General features: G+C 46.5%; 1 protein-coding gene across 1 annotated transcript in view; it reads left to right on the top strand.

The window, feature by feature from the left end:
- Nucleotides 1–229: 229 nt before the first annotated feature.
- LOC136855095 (dystrophin-like) overlaps nt 230–26,235 on the top strand; it is a 134,306-nt gene continuing 108,300 nt past the window's right edge. The window contains exons 1-2 of the mRNA XM_067131927.1: nt 230–393; nt 21,748–21,808. Of these exons, the coding sequence (XP_066988028.1) occupies nt 375–393; nt 21,748–21,808 (80 nt within the window). The 5' untranslated portion in view covers nt 230–374. The remainder of the gene's footprint in view (nt 394–21,747; nt 21,809–26,235) is intronic.

Raw genomic sequence — 26,235 nt, 5'->3', positions numbered from 1 at the left:
AGCAACAAGTGAGTCATCAGACTAGCAGACTCACAAAAAGAAAAAGTGTTGGTCACCGCTCGCTTTCACAAACGCTAAAAACTGATTTTTAAAAAAAATATTTAAAATAAAAAGTGCAGGATGATTAAGAGTTATATAATATTATTAATATTTAACGATAAAATTAATGAAAATGTATAGCATTTGACAAAATGAGTCAGCCCATCCGCCATTACTTTTTGTTTTTGCCATTGTTGACATTCTTGCGCAGTGTTGGTAACACTGCAAAGTCAACCATTCAAACTTTCTTGAAGTTTCGCTCGGCGAGAATTTGGAGTGTTTGCTGATAATGGAGTCATTTGTGTCGTAATAAATTAAAAGAACTAAAAATCAGGATGGTGGAGACATTAGAAGGTAAGGATTTTACAGTTTTCATGCCTTAATTTTATTGGAATACTTTGGTAATCGGTCAGCCATCCCAGTTATACTCAACTTATCCTGGGATTCATCCAGGTAAGCTGGCCGGGCCTGATTATTTTATATTATAAAAATCAAGGTTACAGTTTGTAGTATCTGTTATTTATGTATTTGGCGAGAAAGTACCATAATCCATAGTTCTATGTTGGGTACCGTAGCTTATCCTGGGATTTATCCTGGTAGGATGGCCTGGGCATGTTGTAGGCTGTAGGCCCAGCGTAAAAACGGCATAAAAAATAAAAATAAAAATGTTAAATATAAATTAATGTAATTACCGAGATATTACCACAGCGAAGAACATAACATCCCGCGTAGGCTACATTAGCCAATTGATAGCTAACTGTAGGGCCTAAGTTAAGTGAGCATATCCTAGGCTAATTTCAGTATAGTTGTGAACTAGGCCAAATATGATCATTACTTTTCTGGTAAATATTTATAGTTTGGAAACTGGAAAACCTGTTGGTGATTCTAAGCCGGCTGTCCGCGGTGAGCTAGACTACGGCATTTGACGTTTTCCTGTTATTTTACTTGCTTTACAGGAATTTAAAGTAATATTTTGTCGGCTGGCTGTAACTAAACTGTAATTGACCTTTGAAGACTACACGACTTGAATTACCCAACGCTGGGTAGTCTAAGCCGGCATTCCGCGGGGAGGCCACCACCCTCCCTCCATAGCCAGCACAGCAAAATTGTAACCAGTAAACACCCCTACAGTACGTTAGCTTGGTATTTTTAGGGGTGTTTACTGGTTAAAATTTTGCCATATTATCTATGAAGGCGGGTGGGGGGCTCGCCGCGGAATGCCGGCTTAGATCTACCCTGTCCGTAGTGTAGTCTTCAAAGGTCAATTACAGTTTAGTTACAGCTGGCTGACAAAATATTACTTGAAATTCTTGTAAAGGAAGTAAAATAACATAGGAAAACGTCAATTGCCATAGTCTAGCTCACTGTGGACAGCCAACTTAGAATTACCAACCTGTTTGGTATTGAGTGAGACTAAGAGTCTTATAAATAAAATAGTAAAATAAAAGATGGCCTCTAGACTAGTGTAAACTGAACCTGGTAGCCTATGTTTGAGCTCTAATTTCTTTCACTTGTAGTTTATGAACTAAATTTGAGTTATCCATATCAGAAAGTAAATTTCTTAGGCCTATATATACAATTTTTAAAAACTATTTTCATGCCATTGCTTGCCTATTGGATGTGAAGTCATTCCCCATCTTCATTAGCCTATGCATGTGATCTGCCATATAAGCCTAATTAAGTTTTGTTCCTACTAGAATACAATCCATCATTGTTTACACAAGAGAATCTCCCAGTGCAAGTTGGAGACATTTGTGGAAGCTTGGTAACAAGGGGTTAGATATTGGTAGGCTGGTGAGTGAAGAGTGTCACTAGCTCATCTGCTGTATCCTAAGGCAAAATTTTTTTCATCGTCTTTGGTTGTAAGAAGATGCATGCTGTGCCATTTTGTCATTGCCTCTTTAACCCTTAAGGGTGAGTCTGTCGGCTGTGAGCAATGAGAGTTAATTGTAGTGGAAGAGCGAGCGTCAATTCTGGTTTACCACCATTGAAAAATGTTTACCCTTAAAATTACTGGTAATTTTTAATTTATTTATCATCAGAGAAAACTTGATGTCGATATCTAGCACCATCTAATGGTGGCATCCCGAAATGTAACAATAGCAAGAGACCTCAGGTGTTTCTCACCCAGCTGGGCAAAAAATAAATTGTATTTTGTCTATTTATCATCCATAAACTGGTATGTTTTGTGTATTGATGCATTTTTTTGTATTGTAAATCAGTGCTGATTTAAAATGATGTTTGATAAGTTACCACAAACTCATGTGTAATAGTATAATGGCTGGAATCTAATTGTTATTGTTTGGCCCTTTAAATGGCCATTTAAATGCCAAGCCTTTTAATCGATGGTAGATGTACACAAATATGTGAATGAGTAATCTATGTGTATGTTTTTATGTTAGGCTATATACTGTATAGACATACTTATATTCATATATATATGTACAGTATATGTAAATATATGTACAGGCAGTCCTCAGTTTACGTTGGGTCCGGCTTATGACGTTCAGAGGTCACGACGCTTTTCAAATATATTCATCAGAAATTATTTCCTGGTTTACAACGCATGTTCCAGGGTTATGACACCGATCCAACGGAAGAAATATGGCTCTAAAATGGCAGAATAATAAAAATTTAGAAGTTTTTTTGATAAAAACTCAATAAAAATGCAGTTGTTTAGACACAATATACAAACCCTCGGTCCTTTACATTAGGATTACTTTCAGGCGTAGGCTGGAAAACGGCCGTTGAACTTCAAACAAGGTGGTTAGGCAGTTAACTACTGTCTGGGAGGCGGGAGTACCGCCTGCCCGGATGTAAACTTTCCAGTTTGCTTTCGACCGTCTTGGAATGCGGACGTTGTTCTTCTCTCTCTGCCTGACTGCCCTTTTTCAATCTTTTGGTGGGAAAATTCTTTTTTTGTTTTGAGTATGAATGTTGACAAACCTAAACCCTCCTATCCCCAGCGTGTGTGTCCTGGGGTGGGAGACAAGAGTGTAATACCTTTCGGTCTAGCGTTGACACGGACCCACACGCCCTTTGCCCAACTTGCAGGGGACGTGTATTCGTGCGACGCTCCTTGTAGCGAGTGTTGTTCCTGGTCTCCCGAGCAATGGAAGAGGTTCAAAGGGAGGAGGCGCTACCATCGGAAGTCGGCCAAGGAATCGTCCGAGGGTAACACCCCCGACTACTACAGTGGTGGCTGATGTATCAGGTTTGTTTCTCCCTCCCTGCGAACTTCCCCTGCTTGCTCCCTCGCCCTCGGGTGAGGACTCCCCCTCCCCTTCCTCATTCATTTCATCGGGTGTGGAAGGGCGTTGGGGGGGGGGGGGTTGATCAGGACATCCTCTCAGGGGTCTCTTTTCGAGCTGGGGGTGAAAATTTTTCCCCAGAGCAAGCAGAGACTTCCCAGTTTAACCCGACTGTTTCCTCAGGTTTCGGGCTGGATACTGACAAGGTATCAGACCTATCCTCAGCCTGGTTACACCTGGGTCTACATGGCATTCCGTCACTGGAGGGCCTGGTATCTCATCTGTCTGGTGCTCCAGTAACAATGCATTTGGCTACCACTACCACCACCACGTCTGTCACCATGTCTGCTTTCACCAAGCTGCCTGTGTCGGTGGGTTTACACCTGGACACCCAGGTTTCGGCTGTCCCTGCCTCTCACCATTCTGTACCGCTGCCTCCTGGGTTCCTGGCCCCGCTCTCACGACCTGGGCCTTCCTACATGGTGACATCGACGGTGCCGTATATGACTGTTCCTGCCCCTGTTGCTGACCCTGGCCCATTTATGACTGTGGTTCCGGTTCCTCGCTTCCCTGTCTCTCGGCCCGGCTTAAGTACTGACTCGCTCTCCATGCCTTCGACCCTGGCCTGGCCCAGCCTGGCTGCCCACGCCACCACCGTGCCTTCATTCCCGGCTCCTCCTCCGCATGTTTCTGGGTGCCACACTGATGTTCCTGTCCCAGTAACTGCTGGCCCGAGCACCGTCTATGCTGCCCGGGTTGCGCCTGCTGCTGTGGCCCCCCCCCCTGGCTGCTCCTGTTTCTTCGGCTGCTCCTGCATGGTTTGGGGACCTGACTTCAATCTTTAGGAAGATGGCAAAGAAGAAGTCAAAGAAGAGATCAAGGAAGGTGTCGTCGTCTTCGTCTGCTACCTCTTTTTCCTCTTCTCCTTCTGAGGCTTCCCAGCCAAAGAAGAAGAAGCCTGCCTCTCCCCCACCTAAGAAGTCTCGCACCGAGACCTCTAAGGGACTGCCTCCTTCCACAGGGAAGGCAGTGGGATCTCTTGCTGGCTCTTCCCGATCCGTGGATCAGGGAACCGCTGCTCTGGCCCCCAGGTCAGTCGCATCGGGGCCAAGGGCGTGCAAACCACGGTCCGCACTCCCCCTGCTGAGCCAAAGAAACCTGCTTCTAAGGCCAGCGGGTCCACGTCGGACACTCGTGCACGAGTCGCTCCTAATACCTGGGTTTCCAAGGAGACCCTGGTACCCCTGGCTGATACGGGAGAAACTTCTCGCCATACAGACCCGGGCATGGGGCGAGAGAAAGAGTCCAGGCATGCAGGTGCCCCGACTCTTCCTGCTGGTACTTCCGTGAGTGCCAAACCAGGTCCGAACGCCTGGAGAAGCAGAGAAGAGGTCCCCTGCTTAGTCATCCCGAGAGGCTACGACCTCGAAGAAGACTGGGGCACATCTAGAGGACAGCGCAAGCTCGCGCCAGCCAGCCGCGCGCTCAACTCCTCCCAGTCCCCAGCTGTGTCCGCGCGACCAGCCTGGCTCAGGGGAGGCGAGCATGCGGCTCGATTCATGCGAGCCGCTCCACTCTCCTCAGGAGACTGCTTCACCTAGGCGTAAGCACTCTCCTCGACCCGGGCTGCCATCACCACTGTGGATTGGTGACCGCTCCTGGCCTGCTGCCCTTGTTGGTTCTGCCAGCAAGGCCAGTGGGAGTGCCTGATCCTCCTTGCCTGTCCCCTGTACCTCCTGGGCTCCTTCCAAGGGGCACGAGTCGGACAGGAAGAACCATGGCGAGTTTTCTCCCCAGAGCTCTACCTTGGGGGCAGATGTACCTGGCTCAGTCCTGGGCTTGACCAGGTCTTACGCCACTGAGCTTGACCAGGTCTTACGCCTGCATGGTGCAGGAAGGATCATGGGGGTCTGCCGAGGTTCTCCCTCCTGCAGGGAGAGTAGATCGGGAGGACCGCGCTCTGGAAGGACTTGAGGGTCCTCTTCCCCAGGATGTCGACACCCCCGAGATACAGAGGATGTTTGCTGAGGTTATTGCGCTGATTCGTCAGCACAATGACCTTGGGGAAGGGACCACTGCCTCAACTGTGGATCGTCCATCGCGCCTCGAATCCTACTGGGGACCCAAGAAGGAACCCAAGGCTTCGGTGGGGCTGCTGTGGTCCATGCTTGCCGAAGGGGTCCTCAACCAGGTGAATGGTCTTGTGTCTGGGCAAGACAATTCACTTAGATCGAACCGCTCGGACAAGCACTTCTGCACACCATTGGAGAGGGCATTGCTGCCTAAACAGGTTGACCCAGACCTGGTACGTCTTGATCCGGGTCGTACGTTGCAGCAGCTTACTGCAAAGAGCATCTACCCCTCTCAGCAAGAAGCCGCAACCCTGGAAGCCACCACCATGGCGGCCTTCCAGGCAGTCTCCTGGCTCGATTTGTGGTCCTTCACAGTATCAAAGGTAGCTGCTTCTTTGGGCGCTATCGTGCCTGGGGAGGACTCCGCCTTTGGGAGACTATGCCAGTTGTGGGGGGTAGGGCCATCTCCTACTTCACCCACCAGACGGCAAACCTGGTCCTGAAGCAGAGAGACGCCGTTCTCTCTCGCTTCTCCAGGTCTGTAGGACCCGAGTCGGCAATGACCCTGCAGAATGGACCGTAGCTGGGTTCCGCCTCTCTCTTCCCTAGGGAGTTGGTGGATGCTGCAGTGGACAAGTGCCGGGCCGATGACAGCGACCGGCTTGTCCACCAGGCAGTGGCCAAGACCTCTGGGTCTTCGCGTTCCACTGCGGCCAGGCCCTCGGGTCAGGCTGGCACTTCCTCGGCCCCTAAGAAGTCCCAGTCTTCGAAGGGGTCCCGTGGGAACACCCAGCCTCCTTCTTCCTCTAGAAAGAGCAGGTCTTCCCGCCCCTTTCAGCCCACTTTCCAACCTGGTAAAGGGGCAAGGGGAAGAAGAAGTGGAAACGCTAAGGGCTGCGTTCCCCCCCAAAAGCTGCTGAAGGTGGGGGGGTTGCCTGTCGAGCCATTGGGCAACATGGCAGCGACACGGAGCCGAGACCTGGATAGTGGATGTCCTTCGGGAGGGATATCTACTACCCTTCGAGCCTTGGCCTCCCTCACCTACTCTCCAGTCCATCTCCGCACGTACGTCCAAGGAACTCCGAAGGACACCGCACTACATCAAGAAGTGCAAGCCATGCTGAGCAAGGGTGCTGTGGAAGGTTTGTCGGACCAGTCTCCAGGCTTTTACAGCCCTATCTTTGTCGTAGAGAAAGCCCCAGGGGGATGGAAACCAGTCATAGACCTCTCTCTCTAGAACCGTTTCGTTCACCAGACTCAGTTCACGATGGAAACAGTGTGATCCGTGCTTGCTTCCATCAGGGAGAACGACTTCATGCTTACGGTGGACTTGAAGGATGCGTATTTCAAAATACCCATTCATCCGTCCTCTCGCAAGTATCTCTGCTTTATCCTTGGGGAGACGGTCTTCCAATTCAGGGCACTTTGCTTCGGGCGCTCGACCGCTCCCCAGGTATTCACGAGAGTCTTCTCGCTCATGTCGGCTTGGGCCCACTCGCACGGGATATGTCTACTGAGGTATCTCAACGACTGGCTGGTCCTGGCGAGCTCCCGCTCGCAGTTGCTACAGGACAGGGATCGGCTCCTCGAGTTTTGCTGTGATCTTGGGATCCTGGTGAATCTCGAGAAGTCAGATCTCATCCCCAAGCAGAGGATAAAGTACCTGGGCATGCTGATAGACTTGGTGGCAGTGAAAGTTTTTCCCTTGGACTCTCGTATCAGCAGGTTCAGGCAGGCAGCACAGCTGTTCCTGTCTTGACAGGAGCAGCCAGCCTGGCAATGGCAAGTTGTCATTGGTCACCCGTCGTCGCTGGAGAAGCTAGTACCTCACGGGTGTCTTCACCTGCGGTCCCTACAGTAGAGACTAAAGGAGTATTGGTCCCAGTCCCGAGACCCCCAGTCCTTCCTCATTCCTCTTTCCGAGGAGGTGAGAGAGGACCTTCGCTGGTGGATGGACGACAGGAACCTCTTGATAGGAATATCCCTGCATACTCCCCTTCCAGACATGCTGCTATTCTCAGATGCATCAACCGAGGGATGGGGCGCACACCTGGAGGAGTTGCTGACTTCGGGAGTGTGGCACCGAGACGACAAGCACCTTCACATCAACATCCTGGAAGTCAAGGCAGCCTTCCTGGCTCTCCAAGGTTCTGGGATTGAGTGATGCGACACTCCGTTTTACTGATGAGCGACAGTACCACGGTACGCTTTGTCCGAGAGCTCACGAAGTCCACAGCATTGGTCCGTCCCTTGCATTCCGGAAGAACATGTCTGTTTCGCAGGTGCTGAAGGCTTGTGTGTGGTCCCAACAGACTACCTTCACCTCCTTCTACCTCCGGGATGTTGCTCACAAGTCCTTGGACACTTTTTGCTTGGGTCCTGTGGTGACTGCTCAACAAGTTGTGTAGCTTACCCAGCTCCTCTAAAAGGACAGGTTGCATCTCGCCTAAGATGTACGGTTGTGATTGGGAGAATGAATGTGGAGTGACTGGCCTCTCTTCTTTCTCCCCATCCTGGCTCTCTTCCTATGGGCAGGGAGTGGACGTGTCGTTACATGCTGGATCTGGCGGTTGATGAAGGTAAGCACCCAACAGGAGCTCCCGTTTCTATTTTCCGTTTAGGTTGATAGAGGCAACCCCACTCCTTCCTCTTGCAAGGGGCGGGGGAAGGAGACCATGACTATAAGACAAACCCAATGCTTGTGATTGCCTTTATGTCATCCGACTCCAAGTTCTTCCTAGCCTATTTTGCACGAACTGACTTTTCCTCTTTCATGCAAAGGGACCCAGAAGTCTGACAGCTGATTCCGCGTTTCTTACAACCCGATCATTTTGTCAGAGGCAGTTTTTCCCTTCCTCGCACTCTCGACCAGGAAGGAAAGACAAGGTGGTAAACTCCAGTCAGTTCATAGAGACTCACTCAGATTCCTCCCCCAAACCAGTGAGTCTCCTAATGTAAAGGACCGAGGGTTTGTATATTGTGTCGGAACAGATCACAATTTTTTAAGGTAAATTGCATTTTTCCTAACTGTACAAACCCGAGGTCCTTTACATTTTATGCCCACCTCAGGCCACCCCTCAATCTGATACCTGGGCCGAAAGGCAAATTGGAATGTTTACATCCGGGCAGGCGCTACTCCCGCCTCCCGGACAGTAGTTAACTGCCTAACCACCTTGTTTGAAGTTCAACGGCCATTTCCAGCCTATGCCTGAAAGTAATCCTAATGTAAAGGACCTCGGGTTTGTATAGTTAGGAAAAATACAATTTACTTTAAAAAATTGTGATTTTATTTGTTGTTATATCACTCACACAACTATGTATGCTTGCTGTGTAGGTTAGCTTGGTTTTCAGCCTGGAAAATTTCTAACAAGAGTTACTGCTTGATCAGTGGTTCATTACCATCTTGTAATTTGCAACACTTTACATGTTTTTGTGTTTATTATCTAGGAAAGTTTTTTTTTTGTTCCGACGCGATATACAAACCGTCGGTCCTTTACATTAGGAATTACTTTCAGGCGTAGGCTGGAAACGGCTGTTAAACTCTTGAGCAAGGTGGTTAGGCAGTAACTACCGCCAGGTAGGCGGGAATACCCTCCTGCCCGGATGTAAACATTCCAGTTTGCTTTTGGTCGTCATGCGTTGCTGACGTGTTTTTGGTTCTCTCTGCCTGACTGTCGTTAAGCTCTTATTATCCAGGTGGGATCTTTCTGTATTTTTGTTTATATATACATGTGTTTGATATTTATTAATACAAACCCACGATTTGTGATAACCTTGCATAAGCCGTCGTTCCCTGCGCTGTGTCTTGGGTTTGACGGCCAAGGGCGTAATCGGAGAAGCGTAACCAAGTGGTAATGCTTCTCTTCCAGCAGCCCTTTATGTAGGTACTGAAGGCGCCCCTGTACATTCGGAGATATAGTTTGGGACGTAACATCTTCGCTCCCCTACATTGATCAGGACGTAAGAGTTCGCTTCCCTTCTTGGGCTTCCGCCCTCCGTGTATAAGGGATATCACTACTTCCTTCCTATTTATGCTGCGTGTTGCTCGCTGCCTGCGCTTGGAGAACTACGGGACGGGTGGGAGGTTGTGGGCGTTGTCGGTAAGTTCCGCTTCCACGGCGCCCTTGGTGGCCTCCCCTCCCTCCTTTTTCTCTTCCCGTAGGTTCTTCCTTCTCCCCTTCAGTAGATCTCTCTCCTTGGCCCTCTTCGCTCGCTCATCAGGCAAAGACCAGGGGCGGGGAGCGATTGGGCGACCTCTTCTAGAGTACCTCCTCCCGCTGCGTAGGGCAGTTCCCCTTGTAGCAAGGGGAGTCTCCCTCTACTGATCATCTTTGCTTTTTCTTTCAGGTTGACAGTGAGCACCGCAGACACAGCAGTAGTTGGCTGGATATATTAAAGGATATCTCGCATGAAGCAGTCCTAACATTCATTTAGTGTTGCTTTGGGATCGACCACATTACCTGGTTAGATGACATATTTCCACGTCAGGATCGTTCTGACTGTTCCCGCTGATGTGGATCGATCGCTGTCATTGCTGGTCTTCATGTATGCTGTTGCACTGCCTCTGGCATATCTGTGGTCCATCTGCTCCTGCTGTTCCCTGTGTTATGCTCTTGTTAACTCGATGACAGTCTCTGGGCTGCTCTTCCTGGTCTCTTGCCACAACCGCCCTGATCCTTCCTGTCGCTGCTGGTTACTTTCATGTGACATTTCTGTCCGTTGGAGTAGCTCCTGCCTTCTGAACCGCTAACGTAGCTCCTGTCAGGTGTCCTGATCGTGCCCGCTACTTCTCCTAGTGGTTGTGCCCGGGGCCGCTTCCATTGTGTTCCTGCCAGCTGCCGTGGAGGTTACGATGTCTGCCATCCTGTAGAAGATGTTGGCGTGAAGGTGAAGGAAGTCGCCTTGTGGAAGTGATGCTCCTGGCCTTTGCAACAGCTCCTGCCCTCCAAACCTCTGCCATAGCTCCTGCATCGGCTGTTCTGATCATGCCTGCTGCTTCTCCTAGCGGTCGTGCCCTGGGCCGCTTCCGTTATGTTCCTGCCACCTGCCCCAGAGGTTACAATGTCCGCCATCCTGTAGAAGATGTCGGCGTGAAGATGAAGGAAGTCGCCCTGTGGAAGTGATGTTCCTGGCCGTTGCAGTAGTTTCTGCCTTCCGAACCGCTGCCGTAGCTCCTGCATCGGCTGTCCTGATCATGCCTGCTGCTTCTCCTGGTGGGGGTGTCCTGGGCCGCGTCCGTTGTGTTCCTGCCTAACTGCCCTGGAGGTTACGATGTTTTGTGCCCACCATCCTGTAGAAGATGTCAGAGTGGAGGTGAAGGAAGTGGCCCTGTGTAAGTAGCCGCCATCGTCTTCATCTTATTTTCGATTTCGTCTTCTACATCTTCCCTTCCTCTCCCGAGGTCCAATGGGGTCCTGAGAATTGGACAGACCTCCGTCGGCCGAAGGAGAGGAAGGCTGCTTCTTCCCTTTGATGCCCTTGGATGTCTAGGGACTGCCTCCTTCCGAGGAGGCAGTGGGTCTCTAGTTGGCTCTTCCCGACCTTCATGTTAGGAAACCGATTCGCATAGCCCTGGGTTTTGTGTTTCGGAAGCCGTGGGCGCGCAGACCTCTGCTTGCGATCCCGCTCCCAGTCCTAGAGGTTCCGCCTCTAAGACGGGGGCCTGCTTCGGGTGCTCGTTCGCGAGCCACTCCGAGTGCTCGAGATTCTATGGAATATCGAGTATCCCGATCTGGTCTGGAGAGATTTTCCTGGGCCCAGTTCGGGAGCAGTGCGAGAGAAAGGGCCGAGGCACCCAGGTGTCTTGGCTCTTCCTGCCAGCACCACAAGCGCTCCCCGAGTGTTTGCCAGTGCTCGGTCGGGTTCCCAGCCTGGTGTCTCGATCCTGTTAGTTCGAACATCAGAAGAAGCAGGGAAGAGATTCCCTTCGGAAGTCCTGTGGGACTTCTAAGTGACTGACTCTCTTCCAGGAGACAAGTTTCTCTTGTTGGCTTTTCCTGCCCTCGGGCGGGAACCGATTGGCATTCTCCTGTGGGATCTTGCATTTCGGGGGCCGCGAGAGCACTGCCTCTCAAGGCCACGCCCTCATTGCCAGTCTTGGAAGTCTGCCTCTAAGACTGGTTCTGTGCTTGGCTCTTTCGATCTCTTAGGAAACTGAAAGCAGCTGCTCCCGATTTTTGGAAGTCTCGTGGGTAGCTTGAATTCTGTGAATCACGAGTGCTCTCCTGACAAGAGGCACAGGACGAGAGAAAGTGCCAAGACACCCAGGTGTCTGGTTGCCGGGATACCCGGGTGTCTGGGTGCTGAGACACCCAGGTGTCTGGTTGCCGAGACACCTGGGTGTCTGGCAGGACACCCAGGTGTCCGAGACACCCAGGTGTCTGGTCGACACAGGCCTGCCAGCTGCGATTCCGCCAGCTTGCTTGCTGGGCTTCATTTTTGTCTTGAACTTTAGGGTTCGAGCATGCAAGGTAGCAGACACAGAATTCCCTTTGAACCTTCTTCTCTCGGGGGGTCTCGGCCTTGAAGGAGTTTGAGAGTTTGGGAAACTAGCAATAGTTCACAGCAGACGAGTTCTGGCCTGCCCATTTCGATTGTGTTTTTGCGGATTCGGCTCGGGCTTGCCAGACTGGCCTCTGGTCGTCGGCTTGCCAGACTGGCTCGGCTCGACTTGACTTGGCTTGCCAGACTGGCTCTTCTTTCGCTCCCCCCCGCCTGCCTCCCAGTCCACCGCATACCAACCAGCTGGATCACGTTCGCGTGATCGGCTCGACCCTACTCGGTTTTTTCCGATTCGGGTTCTTGGCTATGTTCCAGTGAAATCGCTTTGCCATGGCACAAGTGCTCTTCTTCCCCCGTGTGGCAGTAATCTTCTTCGGTTGATTATCGCTCACGGTCCGCCTCTCCTGCTTACCTTACTGGCAGGACAGGTAGGGATACTCTTTCTCCTCACCTGTTCTCTTCTCCTCTCATTTGTTCCAAGAGGCACGAGACAGACAGAGAGAGCTCCGACGAACTTCTTTGGAGTTCGGCTGCCTGGCATGCTTTGGGTGTCGATCCCCCGATTCTCGTAATATAACCAGGTAGCCGAGGAGGGTTTCGTGGGATCTGTCAAGGTCTCCCTCCAAGGGGAGAGGTACAGGAGTTTCACGCTTCGGAAACAGCAAGGGTCTTCCTCTTCAAGTTGTGATCGCCCTCGTGTTTCCGGAGAACTTCGTGCTGACGAATCGGCGCGAGGATCCCCGGGACAGGACCGCGGCTCCCCCAATGAATAATCTTCACCACTCGTAACCCTTGCAGTTCCCCAGGGGCCGAGAGTGTCGGGGACCACCGCAGCCCTGGCTTCCGAGAGCATTCTCGACCTGATGAATTCTTTTCTTCGAAGGAGTTAATTCAGGTCGAGATACCAAGCTTCTCCCCTGCCTCGACAGAATATGAATTCTTCTTGCCTCGGAGGGTCTTGCAGACTGCAGGTTTTTGAGCAACTCTGGTGCTAAGAAGAAGGACTTTGTCTCAATTCGGATCTCCGGTTTCGTAATTCCCGAGTTGGCTCAACCCTTAGGAACGAACCTTTACTTGGTTCTGCCTTTCTCTTTCAGAGATTTGCCAGATACCTCGGTAATCAAGGTTTGTACCACGGCACTGCCTTGTCCTTTGGACAACGGCCAAGATCTTGGGGTCTTAGTCATCTCAACTTGACTTTGAGTTCAAGCCAGCCCCCCTCAACTCCTTAGCTAAGAAGTCCCAGGCTTCAGAAGAAGATTGCAGAACACATAGTCCTCTTCTTCCCTTCTAGGAAGGTGCACATGACTGTCTCTTTCCACCCTCTTTCCCATATGGGAGGAGGGAAGAAAGGAAGAGAGAAAAGAAGTATTGACCAGAAGAAGTTCTCCTACTGCTGATGCCTGGACGAATGATACATATCAAGTCTCTGGAACTGGCAGCGACATTGCCGAGACCTGGGAATGGATTCTTTCAGAGAAGCATCCATTTCCCTTAGGTCTCGGCAATTCTTTCCATCGAACTTCCATCCCACCTCCTCTCCCGTGCTCCCGATTCGGGAAATGCCAGCCCGGCTAGAGCTAATTGTCTCGGTACCCTGTCATCTTGCATAAGCTTTCCCCATGGTGGAGAATGGCTATGTCTGCTTCCATTCCTCCGTCCTTCTTTCCTCTTCGAAGCATGAGGAAGGAGTTAGGTTAATGCTTGATTGAAGGAACCTTCGAATATGCTTGCATATTGCCCTCACATCTTGTGTCTACTTACGGATTCACAGGTTGATTGACTTTGTCTTGAATTTGTGTGACCGAGAATTAGTACCTTCCCGTCACATCTGGGCTAAGACCTTTTGGCCGTCCGAGAATTCAGGATGAGTTTTGCGGCACTTCACTGGTTTCATTGAACAACAAAACCACAGTAGTGGCATTTGTCAACAAACAAGATAATCGTTTTTTCCTCCTGTTTCATCTCGATATTTGCAGGTACTCGAGTGTTGTTCTATTGCACACTCGACAGCTCAATTAACCAGATGCATTCCTGGTGGGGATGTATTGGCAGGCAAACCTGGCCTCTGGTTTGAGTGATCGGGACGGAACGTGCTGCTCACTCTTTTCTTCACAAAGATTCATGCAGAGACTGCATGACTGAGAAATCCCTACCGTCCTTCTGTTGCCTCCCTGCACAACAAGTCCGTAGTTTTTCTCTCTCCTTCATACCAGACCAGGGCCCGCTTCGGTGAGGCATGCTGTCTTTTTGGGGAAAACTCGATATCTACGTTTTTTTCCCTCCATATTTGTCCGTTTTGCTAGGGGTTCACAGGCATTGCTCACCCCGAGTTACAGACAAATACTTGAAGACTTTGCCTTCATCTGATCTGATAGCCGAGGCATCAAGAAGAGTTCCGCTTGACCCAACCTCCTGTAGCAGCTACACAAGAAGCGGTTCTTGAGGCAGTACATCCCTGTGTGTTCAGGACTGGGAGACCTTCCAGCTTTCCTTGCAAGCATAGGCTTTCTCGCTGATCAGCAACGGATATAGCTGGATATCCCTTGAAGGCCTCTGCAACACTGTCCCAGGGACTGGATTTGTCTTCGCTGATGGTGTCGTTGACAGAACTTCTTTTCGGGCCAGAGTCGCTCTTCAATTCTGGACTTCCTCGTCTTCTCTGCCAAGGGTTGCTTCTCTCCCTTTCATTTGTGAAGAACGTAGGCCCTTGCGACCTAGTCTTCTATCTGAAGTAACCTTCTTCTCCTCAGTCGAGAGTTAGCTACGGACGAGAAGCTTCTTCAGTCGTGCTGTCCCAGGGAACTGTTCCCTGGGTAGCATGTGACTCTCGTTTAGGGTTCCTGTCTGTGCTCTGCACGCGCCTTACGAGAGTCATTGGATAGAGATATGCCCTCTTAGGACCATCTCTCATCTTCTCTGGCCTTGGCGTAGAAGATGGAAGAACAGTGATGGGGATCATACCTCGACTCCATCTCGGATGTCGTAGGTGGACTCCGAATCCATTGGCATCTACTGTCGGGTTCGAGTCCTTCTTGTTCCCCTCCTCCTTGGACTTTGTGTTGATGATCCAGATCATTCGTTACTTTGTCCTATTAGGGAGCTGTAGTACTTTCCGAAAGGCTTGACATTCCTAACCTGGTTGTCATCAACATTTTTGCTAGTACTGTCTCTCCCAAGGAAGAAGTGTCAAAGGACACATCTTCCTCCTGACTTCGTGAAGCGATCAAAGGAGGTACTCGGCAACTGACGACGACGATACCAGTACCTTCCACCCGAGAGCTCATGAAGTCATGGCTTGGTCCATCCCTCGCATTCCGGAAGTTTCTGTCGGTACCACAGGAGCAAGATGTGGTCCCTTAGACCACCTTCACTTGTCTTCTTCTACCTCCGGGATGTTGCACACAGGCCCTTGAACCTTTTTCCTTGGCCCTGTGGTGGCTGCTCAACAAGTTGTGTTGTCTTACCCAGCTCCTTCAAGAGGACAGGTAGCATCGCGCCTAAGGTGTTGGTTCTGGAAGTGAGAAGGATTCTGAGAGTGACTGGCCTCTCTTTCTCCTCCTTCCTGTCCTCCAACTTCTCCTCCTTAGGGATGAGAATAGGACTCGAACCAATAGCTGCTGGAACTGGTGCTGATGAGGTAAGATACACATCAGGAGCACCCGTTCTATTTTTCTTATAGAATCATAGAAGCACCCCGCTCCTTCCTCTGGCAAGGGGAGGAAGGAGAGACTGGCAATAAGGGAACCCAATCTCTGGTGTTCCTTATTGCCTCTGACTCTAGATTCTTTCCAACCTATTTTGCATGAAGTTACATTTCCTCACTCATGCAAAAGGAAGGTCCAGTATCTGACATTTGATCTTGCAGTTCCTACACTCCGATCAATATGTCAGAGCAGTTTTACCCTCCTTGCTCTTTCGACCAGGAGGGAAGCCCAGGTGTCCAAAACTCCAGTCAGTTCAGGAGACTCACTCAGATTCCTCCCTCCAACCAGTGAGTCTTCCTAATGTAAAGGACCGATGGTTTGTATATTGCGTCGGAACAAATCACAGTTTTTGAAAGTAAATTGTATTTATCCTAACTATACAAACCTGAGGTCCTTTACATTACATACTATGCTTACCTCATGCCACCCCTTAATCTGAACCTGGACCGAAAGGCAAACTGGAATGTTTACATCTGGGCAGGCGGGTATTCCCACCTACCTGGCGGTAGTTACTACCTAACCACCTTGCTCAAGAGTTTAACGGCCGTTTCCAGCCTATGCCTGAAAGTAATTCCCAATGTAAAGGACCTCAGGTTTGTATAGTTAGGAAAAATACAATTTACTTTCAAAAATTGTGATTTTTTTGCTTTTGCCTTTGTTTTATTTAATTCTTGTTCATTTTAAGTTTTATATGATCATGAACCCTTCAAGAAAGCAATCAAGAATTTTAAAAACACAAGAAGGTATTTTGAGGGAACTTGAAGAAATAAGGGCATCTGACAGTGAAAATGAGGATGCATTTGAGGAAATGACTGATTTATAGGAAGGGGACAGCTGAAGAAGTTACTGATGAGGCAGAAGATATTGAAAATATGGTTTCATAAGAGGAGGGTATTGCAGTTCCAACCACTAGTAATTACCAAAGTACTATAGATTGGCATAAAGTGGAAGTTGTTGTTTCAGTAAACCCCAAATATTAGATGGAATTACAGATTTGACAGGTAAACCTGATGTAGAGGGCATAGAAAATCTTACTCCTATGAGTTTTTTTTTAAACTGTTTAAACTTTAGAAATATTTGATCATGTGGTTATGGAAACAAATAAATATGCTATGATGATAAATATGAAGCGCCCATTACAGTGCAGATCCAGGTACAATAATTGGCACCCAGTAACAGTAGAAGAAATCAAAGCATTTGTTGCTGTAGAAATAGTATTAATAATATACTTTATTTTGGCTCAGGGCCATATACATAGAATATACAAATACAGTACACACAGTCTAGATACATAAGGTAACATGATGAAAATAATTATCGGAAGTATCCACACAGTTGCTGAAGAAGTAGAAAAAGACAGAATTCATAATAACCGTAATGACAGTAATTATATGGAGAATAATAGAAAAAAAATTAAAAATAATAATACAAAATACCGATTGCAGATGATTAATTTCCATCTGGGGACCTTAGGTGGTTACAGAAGTCAGGTCCAGAAGGCTAAGTACGAGTACATTATTGAAAATTGCAAAACTCTACAATGATATTAATCAGAGAAATAATAAAAAGTAAAAATACCAAAAATAACAAGAAATGTAGAAATATAATATAATAATATAATAATAATAATGACAGATTCTGGAGATGACACTTCAAAATTACAAAAGCAGGGAATAAGTCATTTAAGGAACAAAAGCCTCATTATTCCATCTTTCCCACAATTTTGATCTTGCCGCACTGCTTAGGATGCATTGTGTGAGCGAATTGATGCTGTTTCTCCATTGGGTGATCAGACTGGACATTGTTTGCCTCACAATGATTTTCAAATTATCCAGGCGGTTTTCTATGAACATCTGCATGGCTGAGTGATAGCGAGGAGTGTTTGTGAGGCGTCTCAGAATGTCATTGTAAACAACAGTGATACATGTCATGGTCTCTCGGGTATAGTTCGTCCAAAGGGAAATCTCATATATACTGTAGCAGTACGACTGGAAGAGCAGCAGTTTCGTTTCTCAGTGACAGAAGGCAAACCTCCTTGATGAATATTGTGAAGAAAGCAACTTTAGCATCATACTTTGCAGATCCCTTTTGGTTATCAAAGGCACCAGATTTTAGTGAGGTGTTCACTAGAGACAGGTATCAGTTGATGCGTGGTTTTTTACGTTTTGCAGACGATGCACAGAAAAATAATGATAGACTCTATAAAGTGAGGCCAATTCTAAATATTGTTCAAAATTTATGTACAAAAATTCACAGAAGTAATAAAGAAATAGCTATTGATGAAACTATGTTGAAATTCAAAGGCAGGTTGTACTTCAAACAGCATTCACCTTCAAAACCAACAAGATGGGGGATAAAACTTTGGTCCATTTGTGATGCCAAAACTGGATACCTTATGCATTTGAATGTATATATAGGTAAGGAAACTGTTAATCAACACCCTAGTGAAGGTGGGTTAGGTACTAAGGTTACCTTAGCATTACTAGAAGTGTTTGAAATAAAGGATAACTTTCACACAAGTGTAGCGCTTTTTAGTAAGCTAAGGGAGAGGTGTGTGAGTGCTTGTGGCACTGTTTGTGTAAATAGAAAGGGTCTGCCCAAGGAAATGGGAAGAGCTAAAATGAAAAAAAGGAGAACTTCTAATAATACGGACAGATATGAAAATACAATGGTAGCAACAACTTGGCAGGATACAGGCAAAGTGAACTTGTTGTCAACTGTTGGTGATTCAAGTGTGACAGGGGTAACAATAAAATAAAAAAAAAAAAGCTGATAGAATTGTACATAAACCATCTGTTCAAGCTTATTATAATAAATATAAGGGAGTGGTGGACAGGTTGATCAACTGTGTGGAACATATAATTTTAGTCAGAGGAAGAAGAAATGGTACCAGGTTATAAGGCATTTTGTTATAGAGGTGGCCTTGGTGGATGCAAAAATAGCTTATGGTATCCAGAATCCGAATAAAAAACTAAGTCAGAGGAAATTTAGAGAACAGTTGGTAAATGGATTGTTGGAAGGTTATTCAAAAAGGCCAGTGATTGGTAAGAGAAGACTAGAATCACCATTATCAAACAAACTCACAGGCAGACATTTCATTGCTCAATTTGCAGACAAAAATCACAAGCCTGATTGTATTGTTAGCTGTATAAGGAGTGACTGCTGCTTGAAGAAAAAAGGGCAGTGCAGAAGAAGACAAACAACATTTCATTATTGTGAAGCTTGTCCTAACAGGTCCCTCTTTGTGTACAGTAAGCCCCCCGTATTCGCAGGGGATGCTTACCGCACCCTCCAGCGGATAGCTAAAATCCACGAATACTTAAAACCCCTCTAAAAACACTTAGAACTGCCTATTTTGGTAGTTTAAACACAAAAAAAAACTAAAAATGCTTATGCATGAGTATTTTAATAGTTTTATCACAAAAAGCACATTTAGTCATGGAAATGATATGAAAATACAGTAATTAGTGAATATTTCTCAGTGAAAAATACCGTGAATGGGCGAATTTTCTGTGAATAATGGCCATATACATTCCACAGAGAAATCCGTGAATAGGTGAGACCTCGAGTACGGGGGGGTTTACTATATTTTTCCATGCTTCAAAATATACCACACTGTAAGCAAGTACAAAAAGACCAGTGAATGTAATAAGCTATGCAAAACCAGTGGTTAGTTGAAATTTTGTATTAAGAGTTTTCTGAGAGAAAATTCCTATTTCATGTGTGTATGAGTCTCATGGATTAAAGCGTATAAGAAAAGATAATTTTTTATATAATGCTCTGAATACTGTTCAATTTCATTCCTATGTCGTTAAATCATATAAAAAGAGATTCTCTCTTTTATTTTCATATAATAAAAATTGTGCTGCATAAAATAAAACCTACATTGTAGATTCTTTTCCAGCCTTTCCTTCAACTCTACAAAATCTCAAAATATTTTTTGCATAAAAGGTACCTATTTCACCGAAGAAAAGATAATTTTTGTATTGAGTTGTTTATCAAGAGATGGTTACAGATTTGTTCCACATATATTTTCTTTATATTTAGCTTCTCCCAAAAAATGCTGGGTCTGGAATTTTTAATAATGCTCATCTAAGGTTTTTTGCTTTATTTTTGCTATTTTTTACCATTTTTCTCTAAAACTTAGCATTTTTCAGTACCGTAATCACCTTTTAAGAAAAAAATAATGTCAGATATAGAAAAAATAGGATCTTTTCTCATAGCCAAAGAAATATGAAGCCAATTGGAGCATTTTTATTTTTTTATGAAGGTTTACACATTTATGGGGGAAATTCCAAATGCACATTGAGGCACTTTAAGGGTTGAAGCCACTGTATTGTATGTTTGGTTTTTTTGCTGAGTTTGTAAAATGTGTTTTGCTGAAGAAAATTGTAAGTGAACAGCAAGGGTTTGCAGGACATGAAAAGGTGTTTTGGGCTTTGTGCCTTTTTTGACTTTGGATCCTCACTGGAATTTCTGGTTGTGTAGTGTTCCCCACAGTGAGTATGCTGGCTTCTCCTTTGAAGTGGAAGAGGTTCATTAAGAAACCTACAAATGCCATAAGCCATTTGCCAAGGGTGCCTTTGGGAGAGTAGGTTGGTTGGGAATACTGTCTGTGACACTACTACTCCCCAACCCTGTCCTTCCTGTGTGGTCTTCTCTGGTTTTATCTGAGTGAGGGGTACAAGCATTGAGGTATTAGGCCTGCATGGCCCTCCAACAATGACTATCCATTCATGTTTGCTGAGCTGGCCTAAATGAGACCTCTGTGCATGCTCATGGACTTTGGCCTTGGCCTTTGGGAAGGAAGGTGGCTCTTACCCTCTGTAGACTAACTTTGGCTCCATGTGAGCCATTGAGATAGGCCTCGGACTGGGATCTTACTCATGGGACTTTCATTTTTGACAAAGCACATCGGCTAATATCACAGGTCGTGACATCCAGCACTTGGAAGATTGGATTTGCTTTTGTGCTAATTAATTTTTGCCAGAGACATATCCTTTTGTTTCCCCTCTCTGGGACCTTCTAGTGGTTTGTACAAGACTGTTACCAGCTGTATATGCTACTGACGTAGAACCTTGTCTAAGAAAGTTTACCCTTAGGTTTTCACTCCTTTTTTTTTAGCAACCTTGTGAGGGTAGCACATAATTCTCTTATTTCCTTTTTGAAGCCAGGCTTTAGACGCCTTCCCTCAGGTTCAGAGCTCTACCACTGGCATCCCTATACCCTACCAAGTAGTAGGTTACAGGAGTTAGTACTCTCCTTTGCTCACTTTCATGACTGGGATTTGGATTTTGTTTGGGATATCAACTTCCAGTCAGTTGACAGAGATAACCTCCCTTATATTGAATAATTCCCCTAAATAAAAGGCAATGGTTTATGTTCCTGTAGGAATAAATGAATTTTATAAGTAATTTGTATTTTTCCTAGGTATACAAACCAGAGCCTTGTACCTTATTAGCCACTTCCACCATTCCACTTTGTCCCTAGTGCTAAGGAAAAATGCTTGTTGCCAGCAGGTGGGTGAAGGTCTACCACTCATCCCTTTAACCACCAGTCAACTACCTTGTAACCAATATTCAGCTTCCAACTCCAGTTTGCACTGAGGAATGTCTACATGAAAGGCTTTGGGTAGTTGTTTATACCTAGGAAATATATAAATTGCTTTAAAGTTTATCATTTTTCATCTAACAAACTTAAAGTACATGCATAAGGGTATCTGGGATTTATCAGTGTGGTGTTGTGCTGTTCAATTGCAGCAACATTGTGGTGACTGTCTGCTCTGTAATTGGCTCCGGGGATATCCATAGATCTTTTTTTATCGTGATAGAACTTGGCAAATGTGTTTTGCTCTAATTTCCTAGTCATTAATGTGCTAAAACTATGCTTGATGGCTTTCTTATCCTGACCAATATGGTTTTTAGAGAGTATTCATTAGAACTTTGGGTCTTGTGTCACAGCTGCCCTCCTACTCAGTGCAGATAAAAAAATGGAGTTTGTTTGGGTGAATATCAGCATATAGGATAAAATAATACTAAGAGTTCTAAGAATATTGCTTGTTAGGCTTTTAACTTTAAGTATTTATTTGAAATTACTGTAATGTTAGGTTACTAAAATTTATGTTCACCATCATTGCTGAAAGGGCTAAAATTATACTTACTGTACCCTTTCTTTCAGGATGTGTCTTAGAAGACTGGGCTAGAGCTCGTTTGTCATCTGGTGTTCCATACTATGTGAAGTAAGCGGTATTTTGGTTTTTTATAATCTTAGGTTTTATATTTTCCATCCCTAGATCTAATTTTCTAATTATCGTTTATTCATCATAATGTGATGACTGCAGCAATGGTAAGAGCTAATGAAATAAGTTACTTAAACTTTTAGTTGAAAAACATACATTCTGGTTACAGTTCCTAAGATTGTCATTTTTGTATAAGTAACTTACCAAGTAATTACATAGCTATTAGTTTCTTTTAACCGGCAGCTTAAAATTTTGAAATTGCGGGTCATGCTAGTTTGTTTTGGTTATGGCGACTTGTCCCGCCCACTTTCAGATGTAAGAGAAGGTACAACATAGCAAAGAGCTTCAATTTGTTTCTGCCGTCTGTGGTTGAAGGACTGTGGTTGGCAGCAGCTTGAATTTTGAAATTTATACTTTGCTGGTTGTTTGCTCTATCTTTAATCAGCTCAGTTGTCTGGTTAAACTAAGACATACTTTTATCGATCTTCGATTGGTGAAGTATTTATTTTCGTAGCCTTTCAGTATAATTAAGATAGTGTTAGGCGAGTTTTGATCATTGGTTTACGACTTTTTGCCCTTTTTTTTAACTTGTCTTAGAATTTTCCAGGATGTCTGACACTAGTTGTTCTAGTATTAGGTATTGTAGCAAAGGCTGCACTACTAGACTGACTAAAGAATCTTACAACTCTCACACTGTTTGTGTTTAATGTAGGGGACAAACATATTCAGTTGATTTACGTTGTGAGGAGTGGAGCGACTGGGATTTAAAGAAGTGGAAGACTTTAGACTCACATTTTAAGAAACCAGCAAGAGACAGAAAGAGGAAAGCTATTGCTAGGGAGTCTGGTAAAGCTTTAGCTAGTCAGGATTCATCCGCTAAATCAGATGCAATTGCACCTGTAATTTCTTCCGATCCCATTCCATCTCCTCCACCCGTGCAACCCTCTCCTTTACCTGGATCTCACATTTCCGATCCCAACACCATCGTCAGTCTGGAGTAAAAAATCGACACTCGCTTCGAGTTGATTGTGCAATCGATCATTTAATTAGCATTATCGGTGAAAGTGTTAATGGCTAAGAGTGACTCAGAGCACCCCCTGGCGCCCAGTGCAAGTGCAGTGGTAGTGGAGGAGGTGGCTGTTCAGCCCGCTGATTCTCCTAGGCCAAGGTCCCTGACATACTCCCTAGCACCTGGGAGGAGTCAAACTGGTAGCCTAAGGGAGGTCGGTGGGGTCTGCCCCCAAGCAGTCGGCCCCTCGGTTCAGTCTGTTAATGAATCCCAGACTACAACCAAAGCCCATTGGAAAGGCCCTCAAGTGAGTGCTCACTGTATGTCCTCCAGCTCCGAAGAAATTAGTCCCAGGCTTGCACGGCGCTCTGCGGACAAGTCACGCCTGCTGAAAAGGAGTGCAGTGGATTTTGAGATTTCTTCTGTTCCTTGTAAGAAGGGCAAGAATTCAGCGCGCCCCTCGTGCGGTCGCTGGGACAGCCTGGAACAACTGTCTTCCGCTTCTTCTGACAACGGTCATAAATTGGCGCCAAAGCGCCTTGTGGCGCATAGACGTTCTTCGTCGAATAAAGGAACTACTTCATCAAGAGTTGCGCATCCAGCACCTTCATCTCTACAATCAGCACCCGAGCGGCCAGCAATTAGCGTCGAAGCATCCAAGCTCCTGTTTGTGGATGAGCGCCCATTGGCACCCGTTCGCCATCAGGTTTTGTCACTGACTCCCGTCTCTACAGCACCCCCCGAGTGCCCATTGGCGCCCGCTCCTCCACCGCTTCATGGTAGTGCTGTCTCGGACATAGTTCCTCCTTCAGTTGACCTGGTTCAGAGCAAACTGGATAATATTCTTAGTTTGCTTCAGAAGGCTCCTTCTACAACTCAGACGACAGTGGACTTAGCGCTTTCTCCTGTTTCTTCTGACGAAGAGGTTGTTCCAGCCCAAGATGCTTCTTCATTGACGTACTCTGTGTTGTTGAGATTCCTACTAGCGACTTCTCCAAGCTTCTTTTCGCCAGCTACTCCCTCCTCTCCTGCTTCGACTTTATTTACGGAAGCCCCCTCAGGCGGTTCTTCAAGGTTACCAAATTTGGTTCTCTCCTCTTCAGCGAAGGAGGCACTGAAGGAAGTAGAAGGGTGGTTTTCTGAGAAGAGGGAACAAGGAAAAGCAGTTTTTGTTTCCCACCTTCCAAGCTGTCCAGATCGAGCTATAGGTTTTATGCGACCTGGGAAGCTCCTTCCCTGGGAGTCTCTGCCTCCTGTCAGGGAGACTTCTCTGGCCTTATCGACTCGGCTAGGAGATCAGCTTTCTCGTCAGCCAAAATTATGTTTTCAGCCTCGGAACTAGCATACCTTCTCAAGAATATTTTTAAAAATTTCGAAGTGATGAGCTTCCTAGACTGGGCGGTGGGCACATTAGCGCGCATCCTTAGAGAATGCTCCTTGTTATCCCAAGAAATGTCTTCGGATCGCTTAGGAGTACTTTCCTGTATTGACAGGGGCGTGCACGATACCATGCAGGGGTTAACTAGTCTGTACTCCATGGGCGTGCTTAGGAAAAGAGCTTTGCTCCTTTCACCTTGAAGGCATGCTCACTCCCATCTCCCAGAACTTTCTTTTTCTCCCCTGGAAGGTTTCAGGCTCCATCTCTGACCTGCAGAAAAAGAATACTCAGGACCTGCTCTCCCAGTCTGCACGACGTCCCAAGGATCCTTCGACTTTTCCTCCCAGATCTTCGTCTCTGCTGCAACCTACTGCCTTTCGGAGCTCCTGTTCTAGGGCACATACTAGAGCAAGAACATATACCCATTTCCCACAGCGTTCCATCAAGAAGTCCACTTCCAAGTCGTCCTCCAAGAAATAAGGTCATAGTCCTCCGTACTCAAGTAGGAGGGTGACTCCTCCGCTTTTGGGATGGTGGGAACAAAAGGGAGCGGAACCCTGGATAGTGTCTGTCCTGAAGGAGGGCTACACTACAGTATCCCCTTTTTGAACAGATCTCCTCTAATCCACAATCCTGTCGAATTGACAGCTTATTTTCCAGGCTCTGAGAGATTTGCTGCTCTCTTGCTAGAGGTTGAGTCTTGTTCAGAAAGAGGCCATAGAGGTAGTAGAGGACATTCATTCTCCGAGATTCTACAACCGTCTCTTTGTAGTGTCCAAGTCATCGGGGGGCTGGGGACCCATTTTGGACGTAAGTGCTCTAAATGTCTTTGTCAAAAAGATGACATTCAAGATGGAAACAAACCAATCAGTCCTTACATCCATTCGCCAGGGAGAATGGATGGCGTCCATCGACATGCAGGACGCGTACTTCCACATTCCAGTGCATCCAACTTCGAGAAATACCTCAGGTTTGTGTTTCAGGGCAAGGTGTTCCAATTTTGGGCTCTCAACGGCACCGCAAGCGTTCACCAGGGCATTGGCTCCTGTAGAGAAATGGCTTCATTTGATGGGGATAAAGATATCCCTTTATCTAGACAACTGGTTACTACGTTTCCGCTCAAAAGCTCTGTGTACGGAGGACATTCGCACAACTCTTCTCTTGGCCCAAGAATTGGGTCTTCTCATCAACCGGGACAAGGCTCTCCTGACGCCTTCTCAGGAGATTCCTTATTTAGGAATGACAATCAATTCTCAGGATTTTTGGGTTTTTCCAGTCCCGAAGAGAATAGAAAAGTGCCTTCTGACGTGGAAGAATTTCTGAAACTAAACTTTTGCTCAGCCAATCAATGGATGAGTCTTCTAGGCACTCTCTCGTCCATGGAACAGTTCATCACTCTGGGGAAACTGCACCTGAGACCTCTCAAAGTCTTCCTCAGAGCCAGCTGGAACAGGAAAAAGTTTCCGAACTCTTTTGTGTTCCCAATAACGATGGAAATCAAGGAGGACCTTCGTTGGTGGAATTCCGGGAAGAGACTATCAGAAGGGAAATCTCTTCAACGTCTGAACCCCAGCCTAGAGTTCTTTTCAGATGCGTCGAACATAGGTTGGGGGCTCTTTTGGGCTTAAAAGAAGTGTCAGGTACCTGGTTTCAGGAACAGCAAAACTGGCACATCAGTGTAAAAGAATTACAGGCGATATTTCTGGGCCTACAGTGCTTTGCTTCAGAAATTCGGGGGAGGACAGTAGCAGTGCATTCAGACAGCACAACGGCACTGGCGTACATCAAGAAACAAGGGGGAACCCACTCTTTCTCCCTGTACAAAGCAACAAGGGGTCTTCTTCTTTGGTTACACCAGAACGACACTCAAGTGACAATGCTTTTTATCCAGGGGAGATTCAATACTCTGGCAGACGAATTGAGCGGTCAGAGACAGATCCTTCCCACAGAATGGACATTAGACCCATTAATTTGTCTGGATCTGTGGAAGATGTAGGGGAAACCCATGATAGATTTGTTCACGTCATCCAGGAATCACTT

This window comes from Macrobrachium rosenbergii, chromosome 3 (assembly GCF_040412425.1).
Source record: "Macrobrachium rosenbergii isolate ZJJX-2024 chromosome 3, ASM4041242v1, whole genome shotgun sequence".
NCBI classification, from domain to species: Eukaryota; Metazoa; Arthropoda; class Malacostraca; order Decapoda; family Palaemonidae; genus Macrobrachium; species Macrobrachium rosenbergii.
This window is presented reverse-complemented; position numbering and strand designations above follow the sequence as displayed.